The following is a 23810-nucleotide window of genomic DNA, read 5'->3' as shown; positions in this document are numbered from 1 at the left end:
CCTATAATTAACCTCTCTACAAAGGTGACATGAATCAAACAAGAATCTGCATGCAAAAACCTAAAGCAAATCTAGTTACACAGATGACCTGGAGATCAATTGCTTGGAATGATAGACACATGCTAGAAACACTTATAAAACCTTCAGATATATTTGTCAAGGATGTGATTCCAAATCAGGATTAATTTCACTAGTACTGATTTTATACTGTTAAATCTCTTGGATTCCACTGAGGAATCAAGCTCAGAGTTGCCTTTAAAATCCACCAAACCAAAAATGATCTCCCTTTAACATATCCTACTGTATATGGATTGGTGGATTTCTTGAACCTCTTAATTTTTAATAACATACATTGCAACTATAATTATGATTTTCTTTCATATATCCAACTGAAAAGAAAAAGAATTAAGACATAAAAATGTTATCAAATTAAGTTTCTTTTTAAAAGATGGTCACAAAGAGCAAGTTGGTGCATGTGAGCCCCAGAACATACAAAAGACCAAACTCTCTAAACATTGCCATTAGAATAACCAAGGTCTGATGTCTGTGGTTCTTCATGCAGCTTCTGCAGCTCTTCACACAGTGGCTAGAAATGCTATGTATTGGTTTTTCCAATAATGCCTTCACTCATATTCTAGGTCCATTCGGATCCCTCTCTCTTGCAATCCAACATCTGGTGAAAGGAACTTCTCTTCCAATTCTGACGCTGCCAGGAGGCACCACCTCTTCTCATCCGGGTGTTGTCAACAGACCCTTGGCTGAACCCAGCCAGGTGGTGGCTCAGCCTGGCTCCACCAAGGCTGCCTACGGCGTGGCTGAGGCGTGGTACTTCACAAAGGCGATCGCTGCCAGCTCCTTGCAGAACTCCTCCAGCACTATCACGCCCTCTAGTAACGTCATGTGGTCAATGCTGAGACGGAAAGAAAAATCGCAGGGAGTCAGCACTGGCATGCACAAACCCAGCCACAGGTCTTGGAGAATATGCAATGTATTTACTCACATGGGCCCTTCTGGCTCCATGCCCAGCAGGCGTTTTCTGACCAGCAGAAGTTTGGGAGTGAAATCTGGGATGCGCTGGATTCTAACCATGAGGTCGCCAACCACCTGTAAAACCCAATGCCATCGACACACAAAGTTAGCACCTCTGCAGAGTGTGCCTGGCAACAGGTTAAATGACAGTGCCCAGAATACAGACCCACTCCAGCCTCACAAAACAACACGCAGAATTGTTGCTCTGCCCCGAAACAGGGCGAGTGGGGCAGAAAGTAAAGAGACACAAAAGCCTTACTTGCTGCTGTCACAAATGGCATTACTTATTTAAATTATGTTGATGACCAGTTTGTCTAAGTAAAGGTTGACGCAGGAAACTGACCAGTAAATTCCTGGGTTAGGGAAAGCACAGGGGGGAGAGTGAAGATAGCATTTTGAAATGGGGAGGGCTGCTGGGAAGGAGGGAGCTGTTAGTACTCTGTTAGTACTGGGCAAGCATTGTTAATAGGCTCCTGACCAGCCTAGTAACAGCTGGTGTGTGGGGTAAGCCAGAGATTCTGGCTGAGAAGGCTGCAGTGTCAGAGGCACCCAGCCAGCACATCTAGGATGCAGGTCTGGCAGGAAGAGACAGAATTAGAGAGAGAAAGGGACTTTTGATACATCTAGGACTTCATTGTCATGAACAGTTTTCATCAGAAAAAGAAAGAGCATAAGCAGAGATATCCCCCCAGGCACAGGGTATTAAGGAGTGTTCTTGTGTGTGTACAGAAGCCATCTCTTTCCTATCCAGGTGCAAACCTTTACTTGGCCTGTTCCTATGGCACTACCTGACTTTGCTTGCAAGTGACAGCAGCGTGACCTCGTCCAGTGTAAAGCAACACCACTGCCAGAGGGGACACCTTGCATCTACCCAATGAAACTGAGCAACAAACAGTTCTGAAGGCATAAGGACAGAGAAGTAACTTTCCAATGTTTTGGTAGAAAACTGAAAATCTTGACCCAAATCAAGAATGTAAGTATCTGCTTTCAATGAGAAACTATTTGCCAACTTAAGCTACTCAGCAACATCTAGCAGTAACTCCAAAGTTACTAAACATATTACTGCTGTACAGACATATGTAAATATTAATTGTGTGTTTACTCACCCTGACTATCACAGAGAAGAGAGACTTGCAGCCAGAGGCAAGGTTTACATAAGGATCCAACAGGTATTCATGTATATGGGGATGGGGAAACAGGGACAGTTTGGACAACACTGACGTAACTTGTAAATTCACATCATAGGGCTGCAAAAAAAAGGAAAACACAGTGCTCAGTTATTTTCCTGCCGTCTTCTTTTCATCCAGCCCGTGTTATTTATCTCCTAGGAACCTTATATACAGGGTTATGAAAAGAAAAAGATAAAAAGGTTGATTAGAAGACAAGTCCAATCTCTGCAGTGATGTGACTATGAAAGTTGTGTATTAGATGTTATTATCTGTATAGCTGCTACAGACACTTGAAGCTTTTGCACACTTATTTATTGTAGGGTAGGTCCTCTTCCTGTAAACATTTCTTCAGCTAAACATCTAGCATGGAATCAGCCTAGATTAAACATCTGCCTGCTTCACCTGGAAAACTGGGAAGTATATGAGCTCAGGAGATTGACAGAGACTAACCCATGTTAATGGCTAATATGTTGTTTCTCTTCTCCTTTAGTTTTTCTGGGAAACACCCATTGCAGCAGGTCTCATCATCTTGTGATAACATTGCTATGGGAGATCAAACAGTCCTGGGCTGCAAAAGCACCATGAAAATATGAGCTTTTTCTCTGCCTCCTTTCCCCAAATCAACCAAATGGGAGATGCAACACTGTCAGGTACTGGAAAAAATAGTACCTAATTTACTAGGGAAAAAAATAATGTCTAGTTTAAAGGATTTTACCATTGAGTAAGAATGAGTAAGAAACTCATTTCCATAAAAGGAAGTATTTTCACCATAGCTTCCTTATGTTCCAAATACTTTTATTCCACCTTTGATTTTCTCATCACAGTGAATACAAGCTGACATTTTAATTCAGCCCAAAACTTGCAAACTAGTGGAATTTCCTTCCATCTATTCAATGGGAGAACAGACTACATTGACAAGAGGTGGACAGACATTCCTTTGGTACACCTCTGTGTCAATCAAGCTTGTTGTTTTAAGTGGGTTTCAGGACCGTCATTCATTTCCGTGACTGCATATTGGCAGTAACATCCTCACTGGCATAACCACATCTAGAAAAGGATGATTTAATGACCTCAAGTTACCATCTTTATGGTCTCAAGTTAGCATAATACTGAAGAATCAGAGAACTGATTCTTCTCCTTTTCAGATTTGGAAGACTTGAAAGAATTCAGCCCCAGATTAAGACAGGTATATTTAGCTATGTCTCCATGTTTAAGCTTGCATTAGCCTACTCAAGAGAGGTCTGACACTTGGTACATTTGCCTACACAAGCATCTCCTGCTGTCTCAGCTGCTCCAGAATATCTGCTGGTCTCTTGAAGGGTCCACAGAGGGTGGAACCTGCAAGATCTGTGTTATAACCACAAGCATCTTGGGCATCACAAAAATGGCAACAGACACCTCAGTTCAGGCACTTAAGTTGAGCTTTCAGTCTATACAGTCGAGGAAGCTGAGTTGGTGATTCACATTGCATTAAAAGAGACACCTACTTGCTTTTCAGCCCAAGAGCACCAGAGGCTACTGGGGCTGTTCTGACAAAATTTCCAATGACTAGGGGTGGACACCTAACCAATATTTAGGTACCTCATTCCTGAGTTTGTTACCACACACTGTTGCACTGCAAAGTTGCCTAACAGATCTTTGGAAGTGAAAGCATGTATTTCTTCCAGGCAGTGGCAGTTCCTTCTGTACTTGATAGATTTATCAATTGATTCATTCCAGTCTTCTAACAAATGAAGCTTTCAGATCCTGGTCCAGAAATGTTATAGGTAAAAGAGATCACTACACTTTAAGTTATTATGGCAGAGCTATTCTGCAGAGAGAGACACAAATTCCTTCCATAAATCCATTCACTGCCTACCTAGCTGAAGGGTAGGAGAAGGTCTTTAGAGCTGTTTGAGTCAGTCAATTCATTAGGAAGCATTGAAGCCATGAGCATTATCTGGTGTTCACAAGGAGAGAAGGAAACAAAGTAGTAACATGTGCTGCATTGTTCAGACAGATTGCTGTTGTGATTTGAACTAATTGAGAGCATTAAGGAAAGCTGCTTTTTCACACAGAGCTTTTATTTCTGTCCATATGTCAGCAGACTCAGTAAGATGGCCCCGTATCAGATACCACCCTAAAAAAATTCTCTGTCACTTAAAAGATTAAACCCAGTAAAATTTGAAGTTCAGGAAATTTTAAAAAAAAATAATTCTTAGGAAACAAGTCAGTTCCAGCAGGAACTTCCAGGAAGAAGAAGGTAGTGTCTAGCAGATGAGGTAGTTGAAACAAGTTACTTCACTTGTGTGCCTCAGCTATCTTCTGTCAGAAACTAGGTGAGTGATACCTACCACCTCTGCAAAGTCTTCTGATACCATAGAATCATGGAGTGTTCCCCTGAACACTCACAGAGCTGACCCAGAGGCTACTAATGCCTCCTGACATATTCCCTGTGCATTTGCATGTTCAAATGACTCTTGTCCTGCTTATGACCAGGAAATCTGGCACTGCCACAACTGTTTACTGTAGGTAGCTCCATGTGCAGAGCACAAGAGAATTGTGCAAGCTTCTGAAACTGGTACTACTGCATTTGTAGCAACACCAGCAGGTATTACAGGGAGGGTGATTGAGACCTTCAGGGCTCATTTTCACTGGAAAGAAAAATTATCTTCTTGATCTAAAGCAGTAAGGTTGGCTTGACTAATGTAAGCCCAGAGTTCAGAGGGACAAAGGAACATTAAGTTTTCACAAAGGACAACCTCCTTTTCACCTCTCTGACCCCTGACTTTCTCCCCAGAATGACTAGGTCATGCAAACTAGCTAAATACAGAAACAAACAGGCATCAGGCAAATTCCCTTTCTTTAATTTCCTCTGTACTAATCTGGATTGGACATGTCACACCTCCTTTTGAGAATAGCCATTCAGACTCTATCTCATTTGTTTGTCTTTATTTGAAAATAATCAAACAGGATAATCATGCTGCAGATAGAAAAGGATCCCTCCAGGTTTTTAAAAACTCTGAAAAAATGAGGAAAATGTTAGCAGTGATACAGTAAATTCTTTTCATCTCACACAGTGATGTAAACTGCTTCCTGAACAAGACTTCAGATTGAAGTTCATTGAAATGTGGCAGAAAGAAGCTGTTCACTATTTTATTTACAGAAATATGTACATGTTTCCTAAATGCCAATGCTGTAAAATGAAAACAGAACCAGTGATGCTAGTACCAAAGGATTCCTAAGATATTATCCTACCCTCATCTTTTATCTTAAGGATATTCTTTTCTTACTCAATTTAAAGGATATTTCCAGTCAATAAAACATGTGGTGCACAAAAAAAGGTGCCTAACAAAGATAAGAGAGTTTTTGTTCTCTACTTTTGTTAAACTGATAATACTGATAACTGTAAGATCCTGCAATCTACAGGAACCTGCACCAAGGACATGGGACATGACACAATAATATGACACTACAATAGATGACTGAGGGATGAAAGTCCACAGGACCTTAACAAAGAACAGCCCTTTAGTTTAGAAAAGTAATTCCTTAGCTGTTGCTTCTTACCTGATCAAGAATCCTGCCCATTCTTTCAAACAGGACTTTCAAGAAGTGTCCTTCAAAAAATGGCGCTTCTAAATTGCACTTCTCCAAAGATCTGGGAGATCCAGGCCACTCCCAGCGTAAGCAAACGACACAATAATCCCGGAACTAGAAAAAAAGCAGTGAGGGAAACAGACTTAAACCTCCATACAAACCATTTAATTTCCTTTGGACAGTCCATACACCTTACAACCATAATCTGTAGCTAAGTGAGAAATCTAAGCTAAAAGACAAGTCATTCTAAAGGAAACATTATCAGCAGAAACATGATCAGCAGGCACCTCCTTTTCCTCTCAACACTCCTGCTATTAGGGGAGTTTGAGAAACAGTGAGTGCAGAACAGAGGTGCCAAAAAGCAGCTCGGCCAAAACACATCCATATTCATCCTGATCAGGGCTCTTCTACACCAGGAATTGCATTTTCAAACATTCTTCTTGTCAGTACATTACCACAATTCCACTGTATTATGTGTAGATTAGCTTGCTATCTATACCCTATTGCTTCCTAATTCCCAGGACAGTAAAGGCATCTATATATGCAGAAGATACAAATGAAAAGTACTTCAGGGCTCTCTCTTCCCTCTGTTTATTTCCTATCACCCCTAACAGACTTTCTCAACCTCTGCCACTCAATTGCTGGGGGCTGGCTGATGTCTCACTCTCAAGGAATTATCCCTTGAAAGGTTATAGCAGAGAAAATACAGAACACAGGAATAAAATGATGCAAAATAGAGAGACAACAGACTCAGAAATTCTGCACTGCATGTAGTTTACCTATTTGTGCAGGCTTCCAGAAACAGAAATATGGAAGCAGAACAGCTATTTGGATGTAATAACAGCAACAGGCAGGGGGGAAATATTTTAACAGTGGCCATATCATGACCAGGAAGTGACAGAAACCAATTCTGCTCTCTAATAACTCCCAGAATACTCTTTTTCCCAAGGCATGTAAGACAAAGATGATAAGTGGTTTCTGGCATCCAAGAATAGAACATAGGGGGATTTTACATCAACCTTTGTTTCCTTATTCTCTATTGTCTATTCTCTTTCCTACACTACAGATAAAACAATATAATAAATGCAGAAATCCAAGCTCCCCATCTCAAACTGCTGATAACGTAATTCCAAGGTTATGGAATTTTTGAATTACCTACTAAATATAGCTCTCTCAGTGACTCTTCTCCTTTGCAAAAATTTTTCTATTCTAGAAGATTCACAGGACTTCAGTAACAAAGCTGCAAACAAACAGTGATTGTTCGCTGACCAACGAAACTTTGTATTATGTTTATAAAAACAAAACTTGCCTGTTTTTAAAAACAGTAAATCATTAAGCTTTCCCTATCTACCCAACCTCCCAACTTCAAACCTGAATGCCTTAGGCTGCACATTCCCTGTGATGAGCCTTTATTTCCAAGTCCCAGATTGCATAACTCCTATGCAGCATTTTAATTTCTCTTTAGCTCTTTCAAACAGCTTGGCAGGCAATTCTCCAAGAGAATGCAGATAAATGCAAAAGCAAATTAAGAATCTACCTGCAGCTCAGATTTTCTCTCACTGTATTTGTTAGATGAATATTAATGCATTTAATGTCATCCATTATTCCCCCTAGAGCAATACAAGGTGAATTCACCGTCAAAAGATCTCCAAAGGTAAGTTTTCATTAGAAAATGGAAATTGAATTTTCCCATTTTCCATTACCAAAAGATGCATTTAGTAGGACTATTTACAGAACCATTTGTATATTCTCATAAGCATTTCAAATTCTCAAGGACTAAGGGAGACTTCAGTGACTTACTTGTCTGTGGGCATCTCTGAGGTAAGTATCATAACCTGTACCCTCCACATGGTATGATGACTTAGCTTCATCAGGTACAAGACAGAGAAAACTAAAGAGAACAAAAGTACATTAATGAATATCTATAAATCCACAGAGCACCAGATCAATACTTTCTCATCATCTGTAACAGGGTACACAATACTGAATTGTCTGGGCAATTAATCTACAGGCTCTGCCATAACTTTACATGAAGAACAGAGAATACAAAATCTATTTAAGCGTATCTATTCCAACTACTGTTTGTAATAACAAGAGATACACTTCAGAATTTTTGTATCTAGCACTTGAGGTAAAATCCTCAATGGAAGCATTTTCTGAGGATTAGCAGACAGAATGGAGATGAAAAGCAATATTCACAACCAGGCCAAGTATTTGCTAAAGGTCAGACTCTATCTTACTAGAGCTAAAAAACCCCAAAACATACTGGAGAATAAACAAGCCAAAAGAGAAGAACTGCAGTTACAATTCTTCTTAACCTACTTCATAGGTAGTTTTATTTACCATAGTTTGTTGTGGCACAAAATGAACATCTAAGACATAAGGGAGTATTTGCATATAAATGTCCCACTTACAAATATAATTGCCTTTGCCTTATTACTTCACCAATAGGAATCAGGAACTTCTGAATCATATTAATAACTGTCTTTGAAAAAAATAAATTAAACCCACTTAAATTTCTGGACAACAAAATAAAACTCTTGGACCATGATCCCAAATTTCAGCTTTCTCCACAGCCCAAGAGCTACTGGACACTCCTGTAAGATTTATATGCAGAAATATGTAGTATCTGACCTTTTATATGGAACACATCTTATCTGACCAAAAACAAATGTGCAAAACACTGCAAATCCTGAAACATTTCTGTTTACTGATGAAGATGATATGAGGTGAATTTAGGAGAATGTTCTTCGTGTCTTTGCTCCAAACCATGTCCACCATAAACTATATATAGCAGCACTGGGGTACAGAGGGCAAGAAGTGACGATGCCATTCTGTCCTGCCTGTCCTAGGGCTGTTTGCTTCCTTTGGCTAACACCTTTGATTATTTCTGGGTAAGTAGATAGGTCAGCACTGACATACCAGTGCTGCTCTGCTCCCATGCATTAACAGAGCAAACAGACTTTGTCCTAATATTAGTTCCTAAGAGAATTACCATCACTAAGTTGCTTAGAGCAGAGCTTGTCCTCTTTGTGATATCCAATTTGCAGTACCTCTAACAGGCACTAAGGTATGTTCCAGGTGACAGAGGAGCCCGTGATTTTCAGGGAACAGAAGGTTATCTCTAGGATGGGAATCATTTACTTTTATGTATGTGTTTAAGGAACTTTAGGAAGTTTGAGGGTTTTTTTGGCCCTAAAACATTTATGGCAAGGCTCTGCACAGTCCTCCAGAAAACCAAGTATTTTTGTGAAAAGGAAGTTTGATAATCAACGAGGCTTTCCTCATGAATTCTGAGTATTCGACTAGACTATCAGCTGCAAAGTCCTTCTATTTTTCTCATTTATGTTGAATTATTTTAACTTATGCAAGCTCTAATCTTTCAGAAGTAGCTCTCTGATAAAATGCCACATAATTTCCTTCTGTGGAGTCATTTTCCCAGCTGGCACAGAATAACATCCATTACAGAGTGCAGTTAATTTGCACAGTGTGTGCAGACACCCACACATTCAGACACTTCTCTAAGTCTTTGTTTCAACTTACCTATTTACAATTTTATGGACTTCAGTCTTCCCATCATTTTTTGGATGTTCTGGACTGACAGGTGGAGAAGCACTGAGCCACTCCTGAGCTGACAACGTGTTATCTGGAGACAGATCAGTAAATAACGGATCTTCCTCCAAGTCTCTGTGAGATTGTATCAGACAAAAATATAATCATTCACAGAATGTTATGGAAAGCAGGAGAATCTCTGGGACACCAGACATGTATTCTTTGTTTCTTTCTCTGAGCAAGTAGGATGTTTTCCAGAACAATACCATCTCCACATCTTATGAACTAATGAATATGCAGAAGCACCAACCTTTACAAACACCCAACTACCTCAACAACAGAGCAGGCATTTTTGCCTCGTCCAAAATTACTGCATTAAGTCACTTAAACTCTTTAGCCACATTTTTCACATGAGACAAAGTTATACTCCAGGAAATCTTTAAAATATTTTAGATGACTAAAAACGCTAATGTGGCTAGTTCTTACCCCTCCATCAGTAAAAAATGAGTTACAAGAGTTACATAGGATATTTAAAAGGATTTTATGTAGTGTCCTAGAAAAGCTCTTCCATCAAAAAATGACTCCAGAACATAAATGTAAGCCAGACACCTAAGTGACTGACTTCAAGAACAAACTCACTGATTACAATACAAATGTGCATGGACTTAAGATAGGTAGATGCATAAGTAAATTGAGACATGAATACCTTTAAGTGCCTATTGCTCTGCAAAGAGGCTTGTGGTAATTTTAGTTTTCCTGCTCTAAGAATTTCCATACTTGGCTGATGTATAATTTCCGTATCACTTTATGGATATGGATTAATACACAGAGCACTCAACTGCTATCCAAGCTCACTTGTCTTTCAATTACTGAAAAGAAACTCCTGTTTTGTTCTAAAAATAAAGATCCAACTTAGCTGTTGTGAAAACCTCCCTTGAAAATGAAACTTACACTGCTCCAGCAATCTGTCCATTCTCTACCACATCTTTATCTTCTTGACAGAGAGGCTTGTATTCTATATAGTTTCTTTCTTCTAGATTTCTCAGAACCAAATTATAAAGAATGTGCTCATTGGGTTTTTGCAAAAGGTGCTCAAACATTCGTAAAGTCATTATGCTGATCTACAACAGAAAAAAGTAAACATTCAATAAACTGATGCACTGCTGCCCTGTGCTTTCTGCCTTCTATCTGGTGTGTACATACTAAAACATTGCAGTTAATTATTGACTGTTTTGAAATCTGTCGAAATAACAATACAAAGAACATCCAGAGAATTCACAATTTAGCTTTCTGTACTACAATTAGATCCATGCTGGAAGATGGTTATCATTGTGCAAATGAGACACAGAACAGGGTTTAAATTTAGTAATAAATGCCCAGAATAGAAGAAAGTAATACTGGGATATTGTGACTAGAACTACAGGCTAACAGAGCTGTTATGTAGGCTTTTAAAAGGAGACTGACTTTAAAGCAATACAGACACAATTTTTAACAGCTGCTTTAAAGTGCTTAGCTTTTCAAAGACCAACCAATTTATACAGATAACTCATTCTGACAGGGTGAGCAGGTAAGCATACTGGAAAAATGGATATGAGAAGGCAGAGATCTGTATTTCAGGCAAGCTTGGGTTTCATTTGAAAAACCAGAGGGTGGAGGTGCTTTCACGGACAAAATGCAACAAGCAGCTCCTGAGGACAGATTGTTTTAGCAATGTTTATTGTGTGTAAAGGGGTTAAACTTATTTTATCACCTTTTAATTGATGTTGTGTATATTCTCTGACCACACTTTATATAAACCCCAAGCTTTTAACTACTCAGCATGGAAAATAACAACAACATAACACATAACAAAGCACAAATCACAGAAGCTGAGTTTGCCTTATCTTACAGGCAAGCAAGTCTAACTAGATATGCATAGTGGGCAAGCAACATAGCAAAGAATCTTAAGTAAATGGAACCTCATGTTAGGTGGGGAAAACAGCCTGACTTTAATTTTCTAAAGGGAATTTGTAGGGCTGGCAGTCAGAACTCTTTTTCTTGGCAAAAAAGTTAGTTGACACAAATATGAAAACTCCTCACAATGGCATCTTTACAGACTCTCTGCAAGCCAGAACTGGTCAGCAGACATCAATGTGTCAGCATCACCTCTCACCTCATCAGAGATGTGATCACAGTGTTCAATTAACCTGTGTCGCAGCGGATGTCTGTTGATGTTTGTCAAAGTTTCTGGCTCTCTGTGTTCTCCCAGTATAAAATACACCAGTTCCTGCAGTAGGACATCTGAAGTCACCTGACGAACAATGCGATGCAAGAGTGCAGTTGATGTGAGGATTCCAATCTCTGAACTGAACAAAATATTTTGTATCAGAGGTGTAGTGGATTTCAGCTGATAAAACAATCAGTTTGATTCAGATTCAGTCCTGCTGTGTCTTGTAGGATGCTACTCACGTTTGCATCAGCTGAGGTTCCATAACATCAATGAAAAATCGTTCCCGCACAGCTTTTGCCATAGCAACAGCAGTTGTCTGAAACAAAAGTACAAAATGGGTGTCTCAAACTCAAAAGCTAAGAAACAACTGGAACCACTCATTTACGGAATACATTTGTATCATCTGAACACATTTCAAACCTTTTGTGCTTCTTTGATGAGTTGATCACAGTAGTCAAACCAAGAAAGAAACGAAATCAACGCTCTTTTCCCTGGAAAAGCAGATGCATCTTCTTTGTGGCTATAGGAATCCAAACTAGAGAACACAGAGAAAAATATTTATTTAGTCTGCAAGTAATAGATGAATCTTGGACTTCATTCTTACTGAACCTAACAGAATAATTAATGACCTACTTGCAATGAAGTGAACATTAAAAAAGCTTTTCTGCTAACCTCTACTAATCTGGCAGTACCATCACTACACAGGTGGTGTGGCATGCTAAAGGATACACAGTAGGCACAGCAGAACAACTCTGGTTAACCATTTCTTGAGTCAGAAGGGAAAATTGATCACCTAGTTTCTTCTCCCAGGAAACATGGACCACAGGAACTGAATCAATAACTCCTGTAGTCACAGAATCATAAAATGAAGGCAACTGTTCTGCTCTACTCAGTAAGTGACCTCAAGCAAGTCCACCAAAACCACACACCTGAACTAGACTGTACCTTTCAGAAAAAAAAAAAAAAGTATCTCAATTTAAGGGCTCTAAGGAGTAACAAATACACCATTTTCTTGGGAAAAGCACCCCAACAACGATTTATCCCACAAATCAATATTGTGGCTTTTCCCCTTCTAACTTCAAACTCCAACCACCAGAAATTTTGGTGGATATTTGGCAAACACCTACTTGTTGTGTCAGTACTAACAGATCACGAGCAGTTTATAATAACTGAGGTAGAGTGGGAAAGAGAAATGATTTGAGAATCTAACATGCAAGCAGTCAGGGTGCCAGGCATGTATCTTTTGCTTCATGCTGATGAGTTATGCAGTAACTCTTTCCTTCTTCTTTTTTGCTGCAAAACTTGTGCAAGAACAGCCTGTTACCAAATCCACCCTTCCTGCCCCCCTTAGGATCTTACAGTGCCCACTGACTACAGTGAAAAGTTTACATTTCCTAAATCTTTGACATCTGCATGAGACTATAACCCACACCTGATACTACAGCGACACCACCACAAACTGCTAACATCATTCAGTGGAAAAACTTGCCCCCTGAGGAATCCCTACAAGGGCCTGGCAGGCAAACCTGGTCCCATGTCAGAAATCACGAGTTGTACCACTGTGCTACAGCTGGTATCTCAGCACTGCTCCTGAGGCTTTAGCATGGAGGGGGGAGTATTTTATGTACCTTATCTACATATAAAATTAGTTTCAGGGAGGGGTGTAAAGTCACTTTAGGTTTCAAAGACAAAAATAAAATTCTTACCCCCAGTTAATTGCCTCCACTGTTTCAATGTCTAAGGGATCCAGTGACTGAGGCAGGGCTTTGTAGAGGGTGGCCAGCCTGTCTGTCAACAATTCACATAAACAAGTGCTTTGAGTCAGGCACTTGGCAGCTGCTGGTTCTGGCAAACTCACCAAAAGCATGAGGCCTTCACAGGCCTTCACTGCTATCCGGCCGTCCTGGCAGAAGGGCAGGGAAGAATTAATCAGAGGGTGAATGAAGCTCACTTGAAAGCAAGAAGCAAACATCTCCCAAATAAAACCTCCCCACTCCCCCACAGTGAATGAATGCACTTGTTTCTGTGGACTTGTCAGTCATTAAAACTTAATTCTAATGAATCTGGATGTTACTAAATAAAGAATCTCACCTGATTCTATGTCAAATACTAAGAATGCAACTGCAACCTTTTGGTTGACAGAACTAGTGCTGTGGGTCAGCCTGAGACCAAGATATCAGACTGTGTAAACTAATCACCTAACAGTAACGAGGTACAGATGTAGACTCAGTTTTCTGCTCTCAACACTGCTGAAGCAATTACAGGCTTACCCAACCCTCCTCTAAATTTTCTGGAAGAATTTGAGTCTGAATTTGAGGATGGAGCTGGGTAAGACACAGTCTTTTTTTTAAGAAAACAAACTTCTAGAGATAGCCCAGTGCCAATATGAAGACAGTGGGTTTGGTTGAGTCAGAACAATTGAAAGTAGTTTTTAAAATATTTTGTGATATATTTAACCTTCTGATTATCCTGTGTAGCTTGTCTGTGAAACATGCAGCACCCTATATAAATTTATTTTAAAAACCCACTTACATCAACACACTTAGTATTAATTTTCTAAAATAATATTGCCACTTTACAAAAACTGCCCACAAAAACCCCTCACTTTACTTTTATAGCGAAAATACAGTGTGTATATGTGTGTATATATATATATATACATGTATGTATATTCACTCCCTCTGCCCACTTCACACAGTACCCCAACTCTTTAATTTTATCACATGAAATGGAAAAATAAACAAACAAACAAACCAAAAAACAACTCACAGGACTTTTAGTGAGGTTTAGTAGAGAATTCACTAAATTATAGTCTTGATTTGGACAAACAGTGGAGGGCTCAGGTGATGATGTGACATTTAGTTCATCCAGACTGAAAGAGAGATCATCTGCCTGTTGTGGGAGCTCATCTTCCCCCATGTGCTCAGCTCCAGCAGCACTGGGCATCTCTTCAGGATGGACAGGCTGTCCTGTGTCTGTTGTTACAGAGTCTTGGTCTTTTACCATGTCTTCTGTGATGACACTGGCCGATCCTTTGGAAGCCATTGCTTTTAACTTATTCTGAAAAGCATTTTTGGGAAGGATATGGTTGAAATTACTGTTCATCCTGAAGCAGAAATTTACTCAAAGCATTTTTTTTTTACCTTGGCATTTGAAGTAGTCAAGGCTGAATATAGTCCACATGTAGAATGTCATGGGCTGTGGTAGTGTGGGTGTTTTTTAAACCCAGGACATTTTGAAATCTGCTGAAATTTCTCTTAAGCCCTGTACCATTTTGCTTCAGGGCTGAATATGCTATTTACAAAGAGATGGCAACTTTTTCTCTTCACCACTGAGGCACATTCTCACTTTATTTACATAATATTTGACAGAGGCCCTTCATTTACTTCGTGGGTGCATCTTTACACCTTAGCACAAGCTCTAAAAGATCCCTTTCTAGGTCAAGGCCTCATTTTCATCCAATGTCTGAAACACTATTTCCATTTGGAATCACAGAAGTAAAATAATTCTAAATTTCCTGAGATTTTATCTTCAACGGGAAAGGGAAAAAAACACCTTTTAAGACAGCTGAGTACTCTCAAATTGTGTCTGTCATGAAGAAAAAGTTGAGTTGACTGAATGGACAGAAGCCACTACAAGTTAGCAATGGGCACTGGATACTATAACAAGTAACAGGGAATGTTTTCAGAAGCTCCAAAGCATCTCTGCTTAGCCTGAAAAAAAGCAACCCATCTGTCTTCCCATAAATCTGTCTCCAGCACATAAAAAGACATTCAAATTTGTGATCTGTGATACCAAGAAGAAACTCACAGCAAGGCAAGAATTCAGTGTTCTTCTGGCATAAGTGCAGGTGAATAATACTTCATTGGAATCATAAATTAGACTGCAGCACACGACATTTTCTTCAAGTGAGTACAGTAGTGAGATTATAAATCCAAATGGTTCTCTTTTCTATGCTAACTCCGATATTATTACAAATGTATCTCAAGCATTAATAATTTAAAAGACTAACCATTTGGGGTTAATGGCATTTAGCACATACAAACCAGCAGGGACTGACTACATGACAGTCACAGGCAGCAAACTAGAGAACTGCTGTGAACACTTGATTGCTGTGCATTCATTGTGGGGAATTTGCACTGAGCATTGTGATACACTCAGAGAACCAATTCCCTGGAGAGGCAAAACAGTGGGAAAAGCAGCACACTGCATGCTATGAAATAAGTATGATTTTTGACTACAGTAGAAAAATTACTCCTTCAATGTATTTTATCAATACACAAGTATCTGAATCACAATGACCCTTGCACACAAAGCAGAACTAAAGGCTGGAATTGTATTTCAGTCCAGGATTACACACTGTTGCTGGCACGACTCAGGTAGCAGGCAGAGTTGTCAAAGAGAAAAGCTACTTTTTTCAAAAACTGGGTAGTATTTTGTAAAATACTTATTTTCTCTTACACTAGCCTATTACCTCATGTCTGGACTCTTCTGTCATTTGTTTATTTAGCTAAGGCATCTAGGAGAGAACTAAAATGCTTGAATGCCCCTACAGATGTGTCCATAGCTTGTTACTCTGACATTAGCAGATGACACAAAGCAGTTTGTACACTGAGCAACACACAGGCAGAAATTTTGTGTGTATTTAAGCTTCCTATTGTCTAATCATGCAGTTCTGCAGCTCAGCTGCTCACCTGCCTCCTGCAAAGGTGCAAAACAGGATCCTGAGCAACCTAATAGAAAAAGTTACATGAAACACATATTCAATGCTTTCTAAACAAAGTACTTGTGAATTCAGCATCAACAGAGAGCAGACAATGTAAAAATACAATGTAAAAATATTTCTGTGATATGTAACTATCAAAGTTTTATAATCCATGGTGGATGAGACCATATCTACATTCTGACAGATTTAAAAATAATTCTGTGAAAAAAATCAAGTGATATCACAGCTGATGATCCACTGAATTTCTGGTGAGGAATGCAAAGCTGGTAATTTGTAGTATTGAAAGTAGAAGTGAAGAGTGAAACTATTGTTCATTATATAAAATGAAGGCAAAACCTTTTAGCAGACACTCTATCAGAACTTTTTTAAGGTCTCATGAGCAGAAATTGAAACACAGAGAATCAAATGGAACAACCAGTTGCAAGGAGTATCTCACCTAAGATGGGATGAGATGAGATGGGGCAAGTTTAGCACAAAATATCACTGAGGTAGAGGTGATAAATTAAACATTATAATGCATGTTCTTTCTCTCTACATAAGAACTGGGAAAATTCAGTTTAAAGAAAATAATACATTAATGCCAAATTAGTATAGGGATTTTAGAGGCTTAGAAAAGTAGAATGAAGTTTTTCCAGTTCTTATTTCCACAACAGACATAACTTGCCCAGGAGATACAGTTATATCATGTAGCCTTATTGGTTAAGCAATATAGGTGAAAGGTTTTACTAGAATATAAACAGCATTCTATCAACAAACTATTTCAGATGTAATCATACAAAGGAAATCCTGGGTTTGTACATATTCAGCTTTTATGTTCATAAAATCCTGTAGAAACTGATCAGGAACTGCCAAAAGAGGAAGCAAAACTAACAGATACAGACTCTTTGGAGAGAACCATCTGCATTTTGGTTTGTAAGTGCTGGAGATTTGAGAGAGAAATGCCACACAGCATTCTGTAAATTCTCCCTTTCAGGCACTGGAAGGTCAGAACCAGCGACCAAGTTACAACAACAGCACCTCTAAGAGGCCTAGATGTGAACAACCAGGATAGTCTAATCGAGTAAAGGACAGTTCTGCACTCTACCTGCCTTATCAGGAAAGAACCACCAATTGTGAAGACAAATGACTCGGGGTATAACATTCAGAACAATGTCATCAAGGAAACAGGAGCTACAAGAAATGTTCCTCGGCTTGCCTGAACTCCACAGCCAGCATTTTGTGAAACTAGAGATCCCTTTGAAATTTGGGATCGTCTGGTTTTCCATGTCTGTTTTTTAATACTGGAATCTTGCTATTTTGGGGAAGAACATTAATAATGTCTGACAAAACACTTGTGGTTGTTATGATTGAGGTTCTCAGGTTTGATTTCATGGGCATTATTTGAGTGTAAGAGTAATTCAGAAGGTTCTTTTTAAACCATCCAACTTACATAAATAACATTCAAACTAATCCTGTTTTGGAATTCTACCACATTTTGCATGTAACATATGTAGTAGTTTGCTTCTGAGTGTTTCTAATGTTTACACACTGACTTTTCAATCTTTACACCATTTCCATTGCTTGCATAACTCCAGTGAATACAATGGTAACTGGGATGATATTTAATTAAGGCAAAAAATGCTCAAGATGGATTCTTTACTGCTGACTTGTAAGTGATAATCACATACTCAATGGAAAATAATGTATCTTCGAAGGTTTTCATCCTCTGCTGATCTTGTTTGTGGAAATCTTGTAAAATATTCCTGGAGGACACTCTATCAACATTCTTTCACCTATGCAACACATGCTTAATAGACACTATGTCACCACAGGAAACATGCAAGTGGGAGCAAAAGGCATTTCCAAATGGACTTTCATTAAGCAAACTTAATACTTCTAAATGGGAACAAAAAGTCAGTCTCAAGACTGTTTCTCCTCCCACTCTGATTTCATCAAGGCCACATGTTAAGTTTGAAGAGGCAGTAAAGACATTTGGCTTTCCTACAGATAGGAGGTAGTGTAGATTGTGAGCTGGCACTGCAGCTAGGACATATGTGCCACTACCAAATAAGGGCCCAGTCCTGCAGAACACTTAGCAACTTGCAAGGTTTCAGTGGCCCCTGCAATCTGTCCCTTAGCCTTTAAAGGGCTGAAGGCAAAACTACACAAGAACTCCAAGGTCTTCCTCACACACTGTTCTACAGAACAGTTCATATCCCTAATGTAAAGGCACTTTCACTACAAAGGATAAGGACTTCAGACAGGTATATTGGTGAGCCATGAATGAAATGCTAGTAAAAATCAGATGCATCAAGTTTCTGGAAGCAAAATATGCACCTAAACAACAAAATTTCTCATATCAAAGGAAAAAGCAATCACAGATGGAATGAAAACTAAGCTATGAAGCACAATGTGATACCTCCAGTTCTCTCCTAGGTTTTGTCTGTGACACACTAAATATACCTGGGAAATTGATTTACCCACCTCAAGGAAGAAGTTGACCAGGTATGGATCTTGTTTCAGCTTTGCACATACTATACAGAGAAACTGAATTTCTTCATTTTCTGTTGGTGTTGCCAGAACTTCACCACAGAGCCTGATTAATTTCTGTGACATTAGGTGAACAATTAAGACAAAGAGTAAGTTATAGCTTGTTCTAGGAATAATGGACTGAATTATTCTTCCATATATACACAACAATTATGTATGATTATTGACATGAACATTTGCTCTAGATTTGCTGTAAACAAGTTTTCTTTATTATTTATGACTTGCAAAGCAGTGGCAGTTCAAGGCTCTAATCATCAATACATCAACTACAGCAAAATAAAAGAAACTTGTCTGCAAAAATATACTTTGCTTAAAGTCTGAACAGTACCTGCACTGGCCTATGCACATTTATGTGGGGAAGAAGAGGTTGTCGTATTCTTCCAAGAAGTTTTGTATAAAAAGCCAGAACTTGCTGTTTCATTCCTGGAGGACACTGAAACAGAAACAGATGAACAACAACAAAAAAATAACAAATGTGCAGAAAAACAGAGATGCAAATTTGTCATTCAGAATGGCTAAACAGCAATAATTTAGCCAAAAGTATTTTTTAAAAAACGTCATCTGTTAACACATTACTTTTATCAACAGAGATCAACAAAAAATGTTGCATCTCTTTACTGTTTTCTCTTTCAAATTATTCATACTTTCAGTTAATTGCTCTAGGGTAGACTTCTACCAATCTTTCCAGCAAATATTCCATATCATTACAGTGATAAGAGGAAATTAGCTGGGAATTAATTTGCTGCAGGTCAGCTCTCTTTTAAGGTACTGTGCCATAAAATCCATCCATTTGGTGAGTCTGTACATGCAAATACAGAATGATAAACTATAAACATCTTCATATCTACAAAAGGTTTCTTAAAGTCACAAGCAATTAACCTCAGACAGATAAAGCATTTATAAATGCACAGATGTTCCAGGACAAGGGAAAGCTGTTGCTTTCCCTGAGCAGAATATAAATCACAAATATCTGTGGAACATGCAGACCCTTGTTCCACTGTCCCTCATGCACCACATCACATGAAAGTACTTTCCTATCTCCATGAGATCTGATGGCTTGTGGTTTTTTATGTACCTTTGTTTCTAGCTACATCCCCTGAATCTAACGTGTTCTGCCATGTTAATAAATGTTGTTACTCCATAGATTAATTTTAACCCACATAATTTCCCTCATCTGGTTCACTGCACAGCTGAATAGAGCAGGGGTGACAACAGCCAGGAATGACAACTGCCTAACCTGGCTCTCCTTTCAAAGTAATTATCCCTGGATTATTAATCCCTAGTCATCACTGAGTTGTCATTGAATAGAATGGCAAAATCTGTACCATCAGGGCACATCTACAGTAACGCAGTAAGTCTAGCTGATTGCTGTGAAAGGAAATAATTTTTTGCACCAGATCTTTGCAGCATCTTGCAAGCACTGAACTGTGTGTTTACTTCAAATCTATCAACTCACAAGTGGCAAAGTGTAAAAACAGGCTGTAAAAGAATTGCTTCTACAGGCGTATTTGCATGAGCACAAAATTACTTCTCTCAGCTCTTAGAAACATATTACTAATTACCCACTTCTCATATGTCACCACTTCGCCTTGATTTCTTGACAAAGTTTATAGATTACTGATCGAGCTGTATTTCTGAGCAAGCAATTCCATACAACAGGTATCTTAGCCTGAATGTAGGACAGCTGGAACTGCAGATCTGTGGTCCTTCCAGAGCAAGGAACACCCCAGGCTCATACAGATAGTATCCTATGTTGTCTATTTACGTAAAATTAAAAACTCATGACAATGTGTAGAAGACTGACTGAAAATGAAACCCTGGAGAGTTCCATTTATTCTTGGAACAGGATATACCATGTTTTCCTAATTCCATCTGCATCATGATACAAAAAGTTCTAGCACAAGGGCTGCCAAGATAATTCACCTCATGATCCATCCAACCCCACACAATTTAGCTTAGAAGTTTGCTAAGAAAGAGAATGCACCAAGACTACAAAGGTAATGTCATGTGTGCTACAAAGGAGATATGTGAAGAACAAGACAACATTGCCAAGGGCTACATTCATACCAAAGACTTGGATGTGAAAGCTGTCTGGGGATTGATCAGCTTCAATTAATGCTTTCTGACATGGAAGTCCTTCTGAGCAATAACTCATCATACTCAGAAAAATACATCAAAAATTTGTATTTCATACAGCACCTTTCTTCCAACACTTAACAAAGGACAAAGAGGGATCATACTGTCTTGCAGAAGCCAGGAAAACTCTAGACTGAAGAAAAACATTTCTCCTACTCCTAGTCTGACAGTCAGTATTATCAGAGTGGAGAGTAACAAATCTCAGGGCTCTCTCTTAGTATCTCACTGGCTGTCTCACTTTGATTACTCCTGTAAGAGACTGTTATTTGCAATATGCTGGTAACATATGCAAACAGCTATTTGCTAGAGTTCAGTGTCCCACACTACCACCTACTGTAGAACTTCAGTCCCTATTACAATTAGGAGCTCACACAAAGGATAATCTGCTCTGCTGAGAAGTCCTTACATCAGCTTTTCCTAGTGTGTAGAGTGTCTCCAAAATCTTGTGATGTAGCAAATATTCCATACATGGTCCTGTTTCACCCGATTCCCTCTCATTTTCTTCTTGAACTAGAATATCCAACATCTGTTCCAGGTGAGAAGGAATGTTGGTATCAGTCACAGGAGCTTTGTCATCTAAATAGAAGAGATGGGCAATTAAGAATGATTAAAATGCTGTCCTCACTTTTCTTAAGTTCAGTTACAAAATTAAGATTTTAAAATGTGACCACTCATTGAAAGAATCTTACATACACATATAAGTTTTCAACATGTCTTAAATCACATTGTCAGAACTGTATCTGGAAATGTAAACTGGAGTATGCATTGGACAAGTACCTAACCTTACAATGGGGAAAAGGTGAAATGCCAAAATTCAAAGCATGCATTAATTACACAGTCAAAAAGGAACACTCCTACAGCCAGAAACCAAGCTAAGGGAGAGAAAGGTTCAACTCTCAGTCTTCTGCTTAGTATCCACCCTGTCTTGATAACTTCCTCTTCGACTCTTCACATAGTATTCTCAAATCTATGAACATCAGCTTAATTTGCAGCTGATCCATTCTTTTACATACTAGATAACTGAGTGGATTTTCCAATGATAACAAAGAACATCCAACTCTGTGCTGTTTATTCTTCAAAAGTCTTTAAATTCTTCTTATACACTTCCTGCACTGAGACAGAATTCTGTCAAACTTTATTAAGTTTGACAGTCAGCAAGACTGATTTCATTATACTAAAGTCATGGAATTGCAGTGGATTTATGCCACTGGCAGTGGGAACTGGCATTAAAATTGTAGAGCATGTCCACACGTGATGATTTCCCTCTTATTTTTCTCAGCTAAATTCCACTTGAACAACTATCCCACTACCTAGGGAAATGGTTACTACTTCTTATGCAATAATCTAAAAATAACTGTCACTTGCATGCAAATGGCAACAGGATCACACAGGAAAACTGCCATGTCAGAGTGATTTTGGCCTCTGCCACAACCTCCAGTTAGCCTGGAGTGTTTTGCTTGAATCTCCTACGCATAATTCTGCTCCTACTGCAGAGGACAGAAATACATCCACTGAGTGGAAACTTGTTTTTCACAAGACTTCTCAAAGTTTGGGAGAGACGTCAGCTCTTATTATGCATCACGTCATTGCAAGTATCAGCTTTCCCCTGCCACCCTGTCATTTCCACCTTAGGAAACATCACATAGTGTTCCAAAAGATGGTTATTTAGAACCAAGGGTCAAGTTGCAGCTTGTACCAGTAAATATTGATATAAACAAGATCACCAGTCCCAGACACATACACAGATTCCACACCTCTTCTAGCAGAAATGCAGAACTAATATGCTTGATAATATGCTAATATGCATGGCAACATTCACTTTTAAAACATAATAGCTTAATAACTAGGACCAAAACTAAAAATTTACATGTTGCATAACTGAAGCAAAAAAAAAAAAAACCAACAAAGGAAAGTTTAAGAAAAAGCAACAAAAAAAAAAAAAAACAACAAAGGAAAGTTTAAGAAAAAGCACCTATGGCCATATCTCTTCAGAATATCCTTTTTTTAGAAGAGCAGAATAATGTCTGGATAAGGTTTAACAAAATGTGTTGTAAATCTGCTCATGAATTCAATTTTCAGAGCTATGTTATCAAAATACCTTTCATTAAGACAAGACACTAAAGAGAAAAATAACTAATATTAAGCACATGGAATTCATACATGTCTGGTAAAGTCTATGACCACAAAATTATTTTTGTTAAAATCTTGGAAAGCAAATCTGTGATGCAAACCAACAAGAAGGTTAACACCAGGGACTACATTTCTGTAGCTGTCTGTTTAGATTAAACAAAGTATGTGAAGACAGAAATTGGGTCAGACATGGAAAGGTACAGTTCTCTCCATGGTGCTCAGGAAACAATGACCCTCCCTCAATCTTCATGCCTACTTTTAAGGGGTGGAGGTACACAATATTCTTAATTATTATTGTTTGTATTTTGATAAAAGACATGAGTCATTTTAGAATTTCTTAATCTTTATAAAAACACTGAGATTGGGAATTCTAGTTTTCCCAACGAAGAGAAAAAGTCAGAGTGCTTTCTGCTTTTACCTGAGGTCTCTATGTAGTAATGGGTGATGGCTTTCCAGTGGTAAACAAAATCTTCTTGTAATGGAAGGGAAGGTGCGAGCTGTGGGAAAAAGAAAACCACAAGAAACAAAAAACAGTTAGAAATTAAATGAGCACATTTCCTCAGAGATTAAATGGAATTTTATCTTATACTTGGAAGTAAACTGCTGCAGCCTAGTGCTACAATTGTGACTCTCTGCTCTTTTACCTCTAACAAGGACTACATACATTACTCATGGCCAAGCCCCATGTTATGCTGCCAGGCTTGTGAACATCAGTAATAATCTCTGCCGCGTCTCTATGACCAGACAATCTATT

The 23810-nt window shown here is 38.7% G+C and overlaps 1 protein-coding gene across 1 annotated transcript; it reads right to left on the bottom strand.

Moving 5' to 3' along the window:
* Nucleotides 1–513: 513 nt before the first annotated feature.
* On the bottom strand, nt 514–23553 carry FAM160B1 (family with sequence similarity 160, member B1; the record flags this gene model as incomplete). The annotated part of the gene is made up of 16 exons (XM_009083581.1): nt 514–910; nt 1001–1104; nt 2136–2276; nt 5745–5888; nt 7575–7665; nt 9318–9461; nt 10278–10447; nt 11479–11671; nt 11775–11851; nt 11956–12070; nt 13242–13438; nt 14305–14595; nt 18725–18847; nt 19119–19223; nt 21333–21502; nt 23475–23553. Coding segments are annotated over 16 exons (2250 nt in total), but the record flags the coding sequence as incomplete, so codon positions are not given.
* Nucleotides 23554–23810: the final 257 nt, after the last annotated feature.

The sequence above is a fragment of the Acanthisitta chloris genome, unplaced genomic scaffold (assembly GCF_000695815.1).
Source record: "Acanthisitta chloris isolate BGI_N310 unplaced genomic scaffold, ASM69581v1 scaffold18411, whole genome shotgun sequence".
Classification (NCBI taxonomy): domain Eukaryota; kingdom Metazoa; phylum Chordata; class Aves; order Passeriformes; family Acanthisittidae; genus Acanthisitta; species Acanthisitta chloris.
Note: the sequence above shows the minus strand (reverse complement) of the source record. Positions and strands in the feature narration are given on the sequence as shown.